This window comes from Zosterops lateralis, assembly GCF_965231275.1.
Source record: "Zosterops lateralis genome assembly, chromosome: Z".
Taxonomy (NCBI): domain Eukaryota; kingdom Metazoa; phylum Chordata; class Aves; order Passeriformes; family Zosteropidae; genus Zosterops; species Zosterops lateralis.
This window is the reverse complement of record NC_139800.1, coordinates 73,880,153-73,896,525: the sequence shown is the minus strand read 5'-3', so window position 1 is coordinate 73,896,525 and position 16,373 is coordinate 73,880,153. Positions and strand designations below refer to the sequence as shown.

At 38.7% G+C, this 16,373-nt stretch overlaps 1 protein-coding gene across 1 annotated transcript in view; it reads left to right on the top strand.

Annotated features, from left to right (window-relative positions):
- The window catches only part of FBN2 (fibrillin 2), a gene marked incomplete at both ends in the record, with an annotated part of 118,480 nt that extends 105,610 nt beyond the window's left edge, over positions 1-12,870 (top strand). The window contains 10 exon segments of the mRNA XM_083883193.1: positions 1,325-1,450; positions 3,634-3,840; positions 4,525-4,650; positions 5,257-5,379; positions 5,525-5,641; positions 6,292-6,420; positions 8,474-8,593; positions 10,217-10,448; positions 11,094-11,250; positions 12,511-12,870. Of these exon segments, the coding sequence (XP_083739319.1) occupies positions 1,325-1,450; positions 3,634-3,840; positions 4,525-4,650; positions 5,257-5,379; positions 5,525-5,641; positions 6,292-6,420; positions 8,474-8,593; positions 10,217-10,448; positions 11,094-11,250; positions 12,511-12,870 (1,697 nt within the window).
- Positions 12,871-16,373: the final 3,503 nt, after the last annotated feature.

Genomic DNA, 16,373 nt, shown 5'->3' with positions numbered 1-16,373 from the left:
ACAGATAAAAAATTATATGTGTGTGTATATATAAAAATCAGAAAATAACAATTCATGAAGGACATTTAAGATATCTAATGATACCAAACATCTTAAACTTTCTGTTTTGTTTCAGTGTGAGTTCTAACTGACTAATATGGATTTCAGAATAAAACCTCCATTGCTCTAAAACTAAATCCAGAAGGTTTTTAGACAGTTGTTACGTGTAAAAAATGAATTTGCTAAACAAGTGGGTTTCATTTTATGGGTAGGAAGCAAAATTTTCATTAATAAAATCTACATTTCCTTTAGCATTAGTATAAATAATGTGTCACTCACTTCTTAAAAGAATTAAGACTCTAAGGATTCTGAAACTGCCTATAAATTACATAAAGATCAAAATATATGGAAACTCCTATAGTTCAAAACAATACCCCATCCTGGAAGTAAACAAACACCTTTGCTCCATCATTTACTTGATTAGCTGAGGGGAAGACAATAGCTATAGTTTAGCAAATTGTACTTTCTTCTGGTATATAGAAGGAAACCCAGGACCATTCCAAAATTCTCTGGGGTGGAAAAAATTGAACACTCGTCTTAGTGAATGGTTTAAATGGAAATATTTTATAGCAATGTTCCTTCAGCAAGAGAATGACTACTCTCCTTTAGGGAACTTTATGGGATTTTCTTTTTAGTTTAGAGGAAAAAAATCTGTATTAACAAATATTTTGCCCTCTTTTTGACATGGAATTCTACCTTTAAAGAACCTGGGGTTTTTCTGAGGTTTATTTTAAAAATCAAAAAAATTTTGTGCAATTGCTTACAATACATGTGCCATTAGCTACGGAAGAAAATACATGAAGAGTGTAGAAAATAACACATGGACTGAATTATGACTTATTGCGGGAGATATAAAGTGTGTTTAGAGACTCTTGATGATTACAGAGTGAAGATTTGTCACTCAAATCATGCATGTATTCTGATTTTATTTAAATATTACTTACCAGGTAAATGTTGTGACTGGAGCTTGCTTGCTCTGCTGTGTTTTCTGCCTCTTGTTATAAGCTGTGAAGCATTAAAGCTTTTGTTCTGGTATGAAGTATAGAAGGACTGGGATAGGATAACATTCCTTGGAAAGCCCTTTGCAGTCTAAATCAGTTGATTTTTCCATGTCTTGAAAATATTTTTCAAATACTGCATGGAATATTTAATGTATTCTAGAGGGCCTGATAGATATTGTAATGAATTGTTGTGGTTATTGATGTTATTATGTTTTATTTTCGTTCTTACTGTTGCTGTTATTATTATTATTAATTTTATTAATGTCTTTATATTTTTTGTAAAGATGAAAATGAGTGCCGCTCCAAGCCAGGTGTCTGTGAAAACGGTCGTTGTGTGAATGTTGTTGGGAGCTACAGATGTGAATGTAATGAAGGATTCCTGTCAAGTCCATCAGGCATCGAGTGTCTTGGTAAATGTCTCTTCTTTACACATTTCATCTCACATTAGAGTGTAAATTCAGAGAGAAAATTAGGCTTCTGAATACCTAATAGCTGTCATTTCTACAGAAATTAAATAATTACACTTCTTAAATAATGATACAATATTAAATGATATTATTAAATAATGATAGGAATTAACAGCTTGTAACAATCAATTTCATAGGACATTAATGTAGACAAAATACAGGGATTTTTAAAGAAGGAAAATTCAGTTCCCTTGAGATAATTCAAAAATGGATGCAGAGTAAAGCTGAGTGTTTTCTTATTCAGAACATGATCTTAAGCACCATATGGCAATGAATTTTCTGAACCTTTAATTCAGACATAAAATACTATGATTGTACCAGAAAATTGAAAGATTTTTTTTTTAATGCAGACCTGCAAGTTAAATACTGGTGGAGGGTTTTTGTTCATCAACCTGTATTTTCTTTTTAATATGTTTGTATTTGTCATTTCCACTACAAAATTCATCATTCCCATTTTTGGAGTCAAATGGAGCTGCAAAAATTGACTTTTCTTGACTGGTGTTTAAGTGTACATATAGTACCGAAAGGGTGTATTTATTAGTATTCTTGCATGAAAAAAAGCATAATTATCTTACGTTATTATTATAAAAACCAGCTCCTTGTAAATTGTCATGAGGACTATGCTGAATTCATGGTTAAGCAATAACACTGAAGTAAAGAGTACTTCCTAAGGATTAGAACCAGATGGGAAGAGCAAACTTCAGTCTCTTAACCCCAGCCAATCATTAATGCCAAAGAAATACCCTGTTTGGAGGTCATTATTGCTTTCCTACATTTAAGATGTAGTTTTCTTACTATTTTCTGCCTTGGGAAGGTTTGCTTTTTGCTGCTTTTCCTTTCAGGTTTCCTGGGTTAGAAATTACAATGAGGAATGGATCTGGCAGAAACAGAATTTCTTCTGAATTACAGCATGAGCATTAAGTCACAGATTACATTATTATAAATATATTGTGCAAACCTTTATATTCTGCTTCCATTAAAATTCATTCCACATCTCAAACTGGACACAAAGCATTTTTGTGTTCTTCAGGTCATAATGTCCCTAAAGATCTGCACAATATCCCTGTCTGGGGGAACAGAAATCTGCACAGTCTTGCAAATTACTACAGCAAATATTTTGTTTCACAAAACTGACACTTTCAGTGAGGACAGCTTTATTTGATGTAAGCAGTTAAGTTACCAGGTGAACAAATTCTTTCCCAAAACCAGAGTTTGCCTAATTTTTGTAAGAAAAGTAGATTCTTCTAATTTGTAAAAGAGAAGGTCAGCTAAGTATTGAGGCATTATACATTCTGAGGGATCACTACTGGCTTTAAGAGAAAAAGAAAATAAAAGCTTTCTTTTAAAAACACAAGCATTCTCAGATCAGTAATTGACAATGTCTCCATTTTAATCAAGAAATAAGAGAGGTGACATAGCCTATATATAAGGCAAGATTTGGAATTTCTGTTAGCACTGGAAACTGGTATTTCTTTTCTCCTCAGCTGTTTGAAGGAAGCCGGTAGGATCCCCATGAATTTAAAGTTTTGCTCCCCTTTCATTTTTGACAGGTGTTAACCAAAAGGCTTAAAAATGAAACTAAAATTAGACAGGGACATACCAACAATAAGACAATACAATTCTATTTTTTTCCTCAGCAAAATTTAGGAGTACCACTGAAAAAGTACTGAGTTGCATACGTTTTTAAGTTGTAAGGATTTTTTTTTTTTTAAACCACAGCAGGATAATTACAGATGATCAAATGTGCTATTTTGGCCAGTGAAACAAACAGACAAAACAAACTTCTAACCCCATTCCAAATAAATCATTCAAATGCAAACACAGCATAGGCGGCTGAAGTGGAAGCTCAGTTTTGCCCACAGCATATTTTACTACAAAGGGCACAACTTTCCTACAAGGAAAACTCTTACCCAGTTCATGCAGATACTGAATATTAAGGATATTTTTGGAACAGCAGCATATACCAGAACAATTCTGGAAGGCTAAATGAAGATGGACTTCATGGTAGCTGATAACCTTCTGCTGCTTGCATGTGTTGACAGAGAGCCAGAGAAATACACCAGATGCTGAATGGAGCAGATTTTTATCTCCTCCTCTATTCCAGCCTCTCTCCTTCCTCCTTACAGATAATCGCCATGGGTTTTGCTTTGCTGAAGTTCTGCAGACCATGTGCCACATGGCTTCGAGCAGCCAGAACCTTGTCACCAGGTCCGAGTGCTGCTGTGACGGGGGCCGGGGCTGGGGGAACCAGTGCAGGCTCTGCCCCCTCCCTGGAACCACTCACTACAAGAAACTCTGTCCACATGGATCAGGCTATACCACAGATGGAAGAGGTATTTGCAGAGATGAAAAGAGGCAGAAAAGGGGAAAAGAATATGCTTGCATGCTTAAGAAAATGCAAAATTCCCTTTGAAGTTCCTTTGGAGAATTTCCTGTTAAACAACAGAGTTTGATTTTTCAAATAGTGCTGAGAGACCAGAAATTAAAAACACATTTGACAGTAGCTGCAAACAGATCAACTGTGCAGAATTTTCAAGATTAGGATTTGGTTGGAAGTACTAATCAGTAACTAAAAGCTAGAAATGATCCCAGAGCTCTTTTATTGCTGAAAAGTTGGACACATGGCAAAGACAAAAACCATCTCATTTAACAAAGATCTCACAATGCTTTGCAGGTACTCTCCACACAGGAAGCAGAAGCTAATGTGTATTTTTTAATGTTGGTGATAATTTTTGACATGGAAGTAGTTGTAAAAAATTGTCTTGCATGGGGTGTGTATTTGGAGTTAGCAAAACTGGAACCTGAGTGCCCAGTGAAACAGCAGGAATCTGTTGGTGCAAAGAACAATAATGAAATTTGAAAGATGTTTGGCTTTTCATTCAGATCCATTTTTAAAGAGGGAGAAGGGAGAAAGTTCCTGTCAGAAACATGATGATGAGGAACTGTGCAAAAATGGAAGAGAAGAAAAAGGTTGAATTTAAAACTGAGACATGACATACTTAATAATTTCTGTACAGATATTGATGAATGTAAGGTCCTGCCAAACCTGTGCAGGAATGGGCAGTGCATTAACACCGTGGGCTCCTTCCGGTGCTTTTGCAAAGCAGGCTATACCACTGACATAACTGGCACATCTTGTAATGGTAAGATTCATTAATTACTCATCAGTTGAAGTATATTTATTTTTTTAGTTGTTACATAGTGATGTGCCAACCTTTGTAAATCCCTGTAGCAAACCATTCTTTGTCTATTTATCTCTTTTATCTCATGTCCTTTATTTCTTTCCCTAATATGCATTTCTGGTTTTGTATTTCATTTGGGGAAGTTGAAGAACAAGTTCTGCTGGCAGTATTCCTGCAGTTGAGTGATCACTGAAATAGGTTAAAGCTGTGTAACTACTTTAAGTGACAAACCACCTCATTACTTCACAGTCTACATTTTTCCCACTTTTTTGTTGGTTTGCAGGTCCATAGTATACCAAAAAGTAAATATTTGTTGCTTAAATGAAAATAGCAGTGCCACTGTCACTCTAGTATATTACTCCTTCAAGACAGTTTGTCGTGGTAGTGGCAACCCCATATAAACTCCACAGCAACACATTTGTAGAGAAAGGAATAGGAACTCTGAACAAGTGTGACTGGGGGCTTTCTTCTATGAGCATTTTTCTCTAAAATGTTGTGCTGTCTAGCAGACATCTTTCTGTCAGAGAGATGAGGACAAAAGATAACTTAAAATTTTCTTCTCTTTAGATCTTGATGAGTGCTCCCAGTCTCCCAGACCATGCAATTTTATCTGTAAGAACTCAGAAGGGAGCTATCAGTGCTCATGTCCCCGGGGCTATGTCCTTCAGGAGGATGGAAAGACATGTAAAGGTAAGAAGGTTATACACAGTAACTTTTAATTTGGTTACAGGTTAACTTAAAAGAAATTGGTTTAGAAGTACGATATTTTCATTAAATTTGATTAAATGTGCCTCTTTGTTTACTTTTTTAAGACAACAGCATCTCTTACTTTCAGATCTTGATGAATGTCAAACCAAACAACACAATTGTCAGTTTCTCTGCATCAACACCCTTGGTGGCTTCACATGCAAATGTCCACCTGGTTTTACACAACATCATACAGCTTGTATTGGTAAGAAAAACATTGGTTTTCTTTCATAAGCTTTTCTGTCGAGAACAACATTCTCAACCATCTCTTGTGCTCTTTATGCAGAGCAATAGTGTCAAGAGGGCAGAAAACAGATTTTGAAAAGCAGCAATTACAGCTAAAGAAAAATAAGTCTGTCCAGTCTGTTCACCATTTTTATTTTCTTGGTTAGTAAAGAGTTGTACATATTTAATACGTGTTATTATGTTCTAAGAATAACCACATGGAGACAAAAGGGTGAATTATTAAAATCTCATTTAAAATGTAGCTAACCAAAACCAGACTACATTTTCTTTTTTTAGTAGATACAGATGTCTTTAGATCCTAAGTATATGTATAAATCTTGCCAACTGAAACTGTTTCAGTTCAGCTAACACAAAAGGGCAGCATTTTTCCAATATCAGCAACTACATCCCTGCTCTTCCACACTCACATCACAACTGAACTGCCACTAGCACTTCCATTTATTAATTACTCATAGCTCTGCATGAGTCTCTGGTTCATCTGGCATTTAAAAATGAAAAGCTACAAAATAAAATGTTGTACCTCTGTGGATTTTATTTTTATATTATATGAACATGTCTAATATCATGCCACAAGGTAAACCAACCTTCTCTCTCCTCTGTATTTTGAAGATAACAATGAATGTGGTTCTCATCCATCACTGTGTGGATCAAAAGGAATTTGCCAAAACACTCCTGGAAGTTTTACCTGTGAATGTCAAAGGGGATTTTCTCTGGATTCTACTGGATTAAACTGTGAAGGTAATTAGGAACTGTCAGACTTTTTTATGGTGTGAATCCTTACTTCAGATTCTAGCAAACCATTTGACGTTAAAGACAGAGAAAACAAACCACCAGCCATAGTAAAAGTAATTACAAAAGTAAATTGGAAAGTATTAGACTAATTGTAAGTATAAGAAAAGTATATGCAAGAATGTACTGCCTCAAGTAATTTTTACAGAAATTTGGGTAAAAAGGTGAAAAGGTGACTCTCTAGTTGTACTCTTCAACAGTTGTTTTCAGGCTGCCATTTCAATTTCACATAGGTTTCTGCATCTAAAAGTCTAGTAGTTGTGGGGCTTTTTTACATTTATGTCTTTGTATGTCTGAACAGGATCTCTCTACAATTTTCATTTTAGCTAATTTTAATTGTCCACCTGAGAGTGGACTAAGATTAGATTCCAAATTCCTGTACTTCATTCTCCTACCACAGAGTTACACACTGAGAAGGCCAATTCACTGCATTCAGAAAGTTGATTATTAGTTAAAATGCAAGTTACATTGATGAGCTTTATCTCTCTCTATTGGCCCAAGGGGAAGCCTCAGTCAGGAAATCTGTACTTGAGAGCTCCAGACTTCTCAATGGGCCTCAGGTATTGATCAAAGAAGAAAATAAAAGGCAGTACAAGGCCATCTGGCTGCTGAGAATTAAAAATGCAAGAGCATACATGAAGAAATTCATGACTTTCAAAATACAAACACCTCTGATGGAGCACTTAAAACAGGAATTGATATTTAGAGCCTATTTCTATAACAGCAGTCCAGAATATATGCAGCTAGAAGTTTTACTAAGATTTATCTCCTGTTGGTTTACTTTATTCTCATAAAGTACATATGTCCTGGTGCGCCTATAAAGCAAAGAATTATTTTTTTTATTTTCTACAAGACTTGCATACTATACGTTAATAATTAGGTTGCTTACAATCCACTTATTTCCGATAGCAGGTACAATTTAGGATGTCTGAGTTTTTAGAATTTGGAGGGTGGGATGGTTGTGGCTGTATCCTTTCACTGACACTTGTCTCAGAGACTTTTTATGTGGCTTTTTACTTTCAATTGCAAAGACATCCAAATTTGACATTCAAACACTACAATATGTTTCAGGAAACTGAAAGCTTATCCCTGAGTGGTTGGTTTAAAACTGAAATTACAAACCCCCTCAAATTCTAAGCATTACACTAAAAAAACAATGTTTGGATTACCAGGAATGTTGTTTATCCTCCAAATTTGAGTACTGAAAGGCTCAAATCAGATTATTGATGGAGAGAACTGAATGTGAGTTGACTGCCAGGCTTTCCAAAAGAAAAACCTGCATGGTCCTTCTATCTTAGAACTTCTATCCTCTATCATAAGTCATACAACCACAAAATTACTTGAATTGGAGGGGACCTTAAAGCCCATCTCATTCTACTCCCTGCCATGGGAAGTGACACCTTCCACTGTCCCAGGGTGCTCCAAGCCCCATCCAACCTGGCCTTGGACATTTCCAGATACTTCCTGGAGGTCTTCTCTGGGAACCTATGCCATGGCCTCCCCACCCTTACAGGGAAGGATTTCTTCCATATATCCAGGTTAAATTTACCCTTCTTCAGCCTAAAGCCATTCCTTGTCCCATCACTACATGCCCTTTCCAGCTCTCCTGTAGCCCCTTTTGGCACTGGAAGGGCCTCTAAGGTCTCCTCAAAACCTTCTTTTTTTCAGACTGAACAACCCCAGCTTTCTCAGCCTTTCCTCCCAGCAGAGCTGCTCCATCCCTCTGCTCATCCTGGAGCCTCCTCTGGCCTGGCTGCAGCAGCTCCAGCTCCTTGCTGTGCTGGGCCCAGGGCTGGGGCAGCTCTGCAGGTGGGCTCTGAGCTGAGGGGGCAGAGGGGCAGAATCCCCCTCCCCTGCTGCCCACGCTGGGGCTCAGCTCAGCACAGATTTGGCTTCTTGGGCTGCCAGAGCACACGGCTGGGTCACAACAAACTTCTGATCCACCAGTGTTTGGCAATGGGTATAACCCGTGTCATGCTCTGCTTTCCTCCTGAATCCACAGACGTGGACGAATGTGATGGAAACCATAGGTGCCAGCATGGCTGTCAGAACATCCTGGGTGGATACAGATGTGGGTGCCCAAAAGGATTTATCCAGCACTACCAGTGGAATCAGTGTGTTGGTAAGGAATCAAACAGCACAGAATTCATTTAAACAGCAAATGTATCAGAGTGTTTATAGGGACAATACCAGGCAAGGGCAAGAGTGAGCAGAACAAAGGGTGTGCAAACAAAAATCCTTTTTATGTGTCTCCCTCTCCTTCCATACACGTACTAATCCCAGCATAAATCAGTGACAGGAGGTAGCAAGAAAACATGCTCAGCCTTTTGACAATTAGCTTTCTTAGGAAGGTCTAAATTCTGGCCTGTTTCTTCTGTGAAAAACCCCCATCATTGAATGTTCATTGAATTCCTGAAAGTATCAATGTAAATACCTCTGCTGAGGAAAAAAAAAAAAAAAAAAAACATTAAAAAACCATACCTGTCATAAAACAAACAAACAAAAGAAGCATAAAAAGCTATTAGCAATTTAAGAATTCTACAGAATAGCATCTAAAGCAAATGGCAAGGAAAAGAAGTCCAAAAAAATTGAAGAATTTCCTACTTCCAAAATGCAATTTTAAGGCCAGCATTAGTTCTTTGTGCAGGGAATGGGACGAATTAGGAAGCTCAGGAGTTCTGTTTAGATTTAACTCATTCAATCCAGCAATTATTTTCTGTGGTTCACAAACCAAGATGTATCATATGGAAAATGAAATGTGGGATTTTCTTTTTTTTTAAAAAAAAAAAACAATACACACAGAAACAATGTCATCCAGTGCTGTTCACAAAGACCAATACAAAATATTTACCTTTTCAAGTTTGCTTTCATGGTTTTCTGTCAGTGGTATCACAGTCAGAGCATGACTATGGGCACTGCCATACATTTCATTTAGGCTGATTTTACTGTCCCAATTCCGTACATAAAAATTAGTTTATTCTACGCATTTTAACATTAAGTAGCACATCAGCCAGTTTTTCTGAAGTCCCAATCACCATGATCACTCCTGACTTAATACTGCTCTTCAGCAAAGAAAGCAAAGGACTGGGATGAGTGTGACAGAATGCACTATCAACAGGTCCCACAAATCCCCACACCAGCTTCAGTTTCTGTAAACTATAGTCCTCAAAAGAATCTCCCTCAAGTGACTGCAGGCAGGAGTGGCAAAGCATTCACTACAGGCCGTGGTGAGGAAAACTGAGGTGAGGATAACTTGGTGAGAAAAACCTACAGGTTTTAGACAAATACCTTGGCTAGAGAAATAAAATAACTATGATACCAACTACCAAAACATGACTTCCTGTACCATAACCTTTCCTTTTTAAAATTTATTTTTCCTTTTTTTTTTTCTTTTTTCCCCCTTTTTTTCTTTTTCTTTTTTCTTTTTTTTCTTTTTTTCTTTTTTTCTTTTTTCTCTTTTTTTTTTTTCTTCCCCCCCCCCCTTTTTTTTTTCCTTTTCTTTTTTTTCCTTTCTTTTTTTTCTTTTTCCCCAAAACCAGACCAAATCAAGTCACACTGACTGGAGGTGTCATCTTCTCTGTATCTTAACACCCACAAGTGAAGACGATACTGATATTTATGGGATGATGAGGTCAAGGGTGTAGCAGAGCCCTGGGACTTGCAGATGTTCTGGTTTGTTAGCTGCATCATGCTGGCCTGTTGTCTCAGACTAGAAAACACCAATATTTTTGTGTTTGCTTACCAGATGAAAACGAGTGCTCCAATCCTCACACGTGTGGCTCTGCTTCTTGCTACAACACCCTGGGAAGTTACAAATGTGTCTGCCCATCTGGGTTCTCCTATGACCCTTTCTCCCACGCCTGCCACGATGTGGATGAGTGCTCTTCTGCCAAGAACCCCTGCAATTATGGCTGCTCCAACACTGAGGGTGGTTATCTCTGTGGCTGCCCACCTGGCTATTACAGAGCTGGACAGGGGTGAGTTTCTCCATGCAGCCATTCACCAAAGACACATTCAGAAGGTGCAGAGGTGCAAATGAAGGACAAGCTGCTAAGTCCTTTCTAGTCTTGTGCAAAATATCCAGAAACTAGGAAAAAAGTAAAATGTCTGTACATGCAACATGACATTAATTTTAAATGTAGCATATAAATAACATTAATCAAGGAGTTCTGCTTTCTCGCCCAGTATCAGCACATGAATTGTTCACAGACCTGCTCAGTGGGGATTGATCATGAATAAGGGTTAGGTACCATGTGTACTGAGATAATTAAGGGGTTTAAGTATCACTGATCAGTCCAGAACATTAAACACAAATTAACATTGTTCTGGTACAGAACAATGGGTAAATTCTGTAGTGCCCAAGCTTCAGGGCAAGCTGACTTTGTTCAGTTGCTCTGTAGAACTTGTAAATGAAAATTAGATTAGCTAAAAGCCTTCAGCCAGTGTTTGCATTTCTCTCAGGAAGCCACTCTAGTGTGAAGGAAATTAATGCACAGCCCTCCTGCTGGGGAAAGGGCAAGGAAGGGAATACAGACACTGGCACAAATTACACACACTCCATTTAGCAGGGACAGTTCATAAAACTGCAAGGAGTAACTAAAACACATGTTTTCATTCCACAGACACTGTGTCTCAGGGATGGGAGTTAACAAAAGCCAGTACCTGCCACTGGATGGAGATGCTGATGAAGAGAATGCTTTGTCCCCTGAAGTGTGTTATGAGTGCAAAATCAATGGCTACTCCAAAAAAGACAGCAGGAAGAAGAGAAGTGCTAACAGGGTATGTACCAGCATTAAAACGCACTGTAATGTTTTTTGAGGTATTTTCAGAGATATGACTCCAGTAGTAAATGGAGGGAGCCTTTAAACAGGCCACATTCAGTGGTGAGAATCTCTGTTCTCCCCCTGCCTCACCTAGGTCCTGCTGGCACTCATAATTTGATGATAAGAAGCACACCAACAGATGTGAAAGGATGAAGTTTTTAAAGCTTGCAAAGACTCCTTTGTAGTGTGAGATGTGGTCTTGTTCCTCAGAGTACATTCAGGGGAGTAATTCTCCTTTAATTACAAAGACCTGGCAAACTGGACTTGTCTTCAGCATGTTCTTCTGCCAGGAGGAAGTTGGACAGAATTTGTGGTCTGGGACAGCTAAACAGATCTCCTTGCAGAAGATCGTTTTAATCTTGCTGTCTGTTCCATAGTTGCTCATAGAGGTGGGGGATTAGACCTGGGTGATGGAAGTCCAATATTTACAGAATTGATGAAGTTTTTAGAGAATTAAACTTCAGAATATTTTTTTTTCTTGCTGCGTTTTGTGGACTTATAAGGGTAAGTTACAGGAACTCATACCTAGTTTGTAATTGTTACATCTTGTTATTGCATTTCTAAAATACCATTAATCTTCTCCGTTTCTAGAACTTTCTAGGCAGTAACCATGACATCCATAAACTATGTGAAAAAGAAACACTTTTTAATCATTATCATCATCTATGGGGTTGAGGTATTTACTGCATTACTTGCTCTGGTCCAAAAACTTTCCTTATTTTCACTATGCTTTATTAGCTGCATTACATACTGCTACAGTACGGAATTTTCAGAGAAGGTTTCAGGGAATTTCCATGCAGTGCTGTGAAATGCATTTCTGTGTTTTTCTGTTGGTCATAAGAACATACAAACTGTGTGTAAACACAGGACATGTTTCTCCTTGTGATGGTGCATTCCCCTCTCCTTCTTTCTAGGCTGCAGCGCAGTCTGAGAAATCCTTGTTATGCCTTGGCCTTGAAAATTGAATCTGGCTTTTGCTGATACCCTGATGATTTTTAAGCTATCTCAAATGCTTGTTTTTAACACTTTTCTACATGGCTTCTTTGCAAACATGAAGTTAAACTATTTCTCAAAATAATCTGAAGCCAGAGCCTCCTGTTCATTGTCCTTGTAAGGCGTGTTTGATACCTTTAGGATTTATAGGTTGTGTTGTATGGAGTCGGGGCAGAAACCGCTAACTGTTTTCCTGATTATTCCTCTCTCTTTCCTCCTCCAGCTGGAGCAGACGAGCTGGGGAAGCCTTGACACGGAGAGTCCCCTGAGGGTGAGAGTGGACATGTCCAGGCTGGGCAGCCGGGAGGACATCCTGGAGCTGCTGCCGGCCCGCGGGCGCCACGTGCGCTACGTCCTCTCCCGCGGCAACGAGCGCGGAATCTTCCAGATCTGCCGGAGGGATGGAGCCAGCTTCCTGCACGTGCTGAGGGGCAGGGCTGTGCCTGGGCTGTACACCCTGGAGATCACCAGCGTGCCCCAGGAGAAGGGGATGGAGCAGCTGGACGGCAGCCGTGAGGACAGCTACCTCCCAGGGGAGCCAGAGGAGGCACTCAGGGTGAGGCTGTGGGTGCACCTCTATTAGCCGGGGTCCTGTTCTTCAGCCACTTCTATTCTGTCTGCGTGCCCAAGAACAACTGCTTTTTAAAGGGAATCTGCTTTGGAAAAGTGTATTTTGGGGGAGAAGGCAGAGAGGAAGAGCCCTTCCTTTCCATCCTGCCAGGACTGCAGAACTGCCCTTTTCAGGAGGGTGACTTAGAGCTCTGCCACTGCCAAAACTTCTATTACAAGGGCAGATCGTGGTTACTGTATCTTTTATATATAACCTTGATTTAAAGTATATTAACAAAGCTAAAGTTCAAGAATTCATCATATGGCACTAAGTGGCACAAAAATGTGAGCTATTCTTTTTCTTGTTAGCAGTCTGTAACACTTTGGGTATTTTGCTATAGTTCCTAATGAAAAAAAAAAGTTATAGAAGTTTATTTATTTTTAATGCAGTAATATATGGAGAAAATAACAAATTATGTAAACAGAAAGGGAAACTTGCTTGTTTTTCTTTAGTTTTATAAATTTGAGTTATAACATTTTAGAGGTACTTTCTTAATCAAGGAAAAAAATAGATTTGAAAAATATTTTCTTTTCTACTTGAACAATCATCCAAACAGTGTATAAGTAATTCTAAAATATATCAGAGCTGGAAGATCGATGTAGTAGGACATTCTGAAGTGGGATATTGTAAACTGTTCACATAGTAGGATACTCTAAAGTGCTCTTGCAAATGAGAACTAAGAAAGGGAAAAAAGGGAAAAAAAAGAGCCATAGAGGACAAGTATCACAATTTCAGTCTCTGCAGAGATCGTATTTCATAGCAGCTCAGTGGGATTGTGTTCTGAATCACCCACAAATAGTGGAGAGCTTCCACTATTCCACTTGTGCAGTGCTGCACAAGCTGCTGCACAAGCCCTGTAGCAAAACACCTGGACTGTTTTTATCCCCTTAGAACTGCAGAACTGAACTGTGCTGCCTTTCCCACAGTGACCTCATGAGCCAACACAGGCAACCACACCTCATGCTCAGAAAAGGTGCTCCACAAACTGGCATTAATTCCTGCAGGCAGCTGAAGGAAACGTCTCTTAGATGAGAATGTTTCACTCTGTTTCGTGCTGGCTCGAAACCAGGGTGCATTTCCTGAGCCCTGAGTGTGTCAGGACTGCCACACCTGCAAACTTAATTATTGCAGCGCAGGTGAGGCAAGTCATGCATTTGAAGTTCCATGTTAGAAATCTCATTAATGCTGTAGTTATACATGCCTCATTTTATCATAGCTTGTTCTCTAAGAAAGGTGATTGTACAATGTACAATTGTACTTGAGTTTTAGTTTACTTTAGTGATCTTTTTTTTCTTTTTACATTTTGTACTGTCATGTGTTAAGTATATGCCTCAGTGGTGCTTTCTGTGACAGCTGGTGCCTGTAACTGGCCATGTAACAGAATCTCACATGTGAAAATAACCAAAGCACATCCAGGATTGTTCCAGTTGGATGTAGGTGCTGACCAAAGACTATACCAAGTTAAACTCAGTGATTTTTCTTATCTTTTGTTGAGCTTGGGGATTTTGAAAAGAGATGTTTTAAGAAAAAAAAGCTTTCTCTTGAACATTTGTATCAGTAAGATAACACTTTTCTTGCAATAAAGGTTATTTTGGGTTATTTTTTGTCCTTTTTTTCCCATTCAGATTTAAATTGGTGATTGGTTTAAAGCAATAGCTAATACTGGGGTCTGGAACTACATTTATTTGACATTACTTTTCAGATATGGTTGTGCAAGTTCCATTAGGATTCAAAGTTGCTCCTCAGTAAAATGACTGACATCTACAGAAATAAAGAGATCTCTAGGGGTCTGATAAATATATAAAGGGCAGCACTGACTTTAAGGCTCAACAACTGTAATAGGTGGTTTAGAAGAAGGCTACTCTCACTCCAAAGCAGGAGCTTCCTAGGAAACAGTGCAGGAAAAGCCATCAGACTGCACACAGCAGAGCATTTTGTCCAAATGAACAAACTCTCAGGAGAGAAAGTAGTAGAAACATTCATCCATGACTTCTCTGAGGCTACCAGTCTGGAGGATTTTATTGGCAGGGCTTACTTACATGTGCTGTGCACACTTGTTAGATTTTTGTAGCTTTTTTTAAAAAATAAACCATCATCAGATAACACCTGCATTAACTATTTACACAGTAAGTCAAGCTACAACAAAAGTCTTATCTCTTTTCTAGAAAGGCAGCATTATCATCCATTGTAAATTGTACAAGACAGATATGCACAATCCCAGAAAGAAGTCACTCCCAGATTCAAATCCAGATGAAAAAGTAACTAGAATTAAACGAAAAAAAAAAAAAAAATCCCATGGAAGGAATCCAAAACATCTTTGCAATCCAGGCTATCACAGTATATATTTCTATACCAATTTCTCTAAACTCTACCTTTTTACAGCTCCTGGTCTTTTAATGAGAAAGCTGACCACAACATGCACAGACAGACTGGTTGTTGTGGTTTGAAAGCAAAATGAATGAGAGGCTCCAAGTCAGAGATATAATTTAATAAGAAGAAAGGTAAAAAGGTAAAAATAAAATAAATGCAATAACACAGAGGATCACTGCCAGAGTCAGAATACAACCTGAGCAGGATGGTGGAAGCAGTCCAGGTGAGGTGCTCTTCCTGAAGCAGTGATCCTGTAGAAAGGTCTGGTAGCTCTGCTCCTCTGGGAATCCAGTGGGTAAGTGCCCTTGCACTGTCCCACATACCAGCTTATATCCAGGTGAGAATGCTTGGCTCCTCCCCCTGGGCAGAGCATCTCACAATGGGATGAGGAGTGTGAAGTGGGTCCTTGATGGCCCATTAAACAGAGATAACTCCTGGAGGGAGTTACCTGTGACTTATGGGCCAGGCGTTGATGGGCCATTAGCAGAAGAGCCCAAAGGCAGGGGCTTGGGAAAACACTGCCCCACCTGGTTTCAAAAGTTCATGAAGATGGTGATAGAATAAATACTTTGTGTACATCCCACACTACAACCCAGGACAGTGTGCCATCCCTTTGATGCCTCAAAAAGCACTTGTTACACACAAGCAGGGTTTTTTTCTACATTTTAAAATCGTGTGACTAAAAATGTTTTTACATAAAGTAAATTTGCACCACTTTTCTGCAGTTTTGTCCAATTCTGGTATTTCTATATTGCTCATATACTTATAGAAATATTTGGTGTTTCTGTGCTTCAACCTCTACCATTTCCTGAACAATGTAGACTCAAAACCCCCTATCAGTTGCCACTAGGATTTGCCCCTGGGCAAGATTACTAAGAAGCTGCCAAAAAAAATCCATAAAAAACCAAAACAACGCAAATATGCACATGGCTAGACAGACACTCCCTCTTCTCTGCAGTGATTAGAACTGATGAAGTACTGCCACCACTACACCTGGATTCTGGAAATACTTGGAATTTTGGCCCAGATCGCCAAACTCACAGCTGAAAATGAGCTGTGTTTCAAAGGCGTGGCTTGGGGTTTTGAATCTAAAGAATAAATATGCA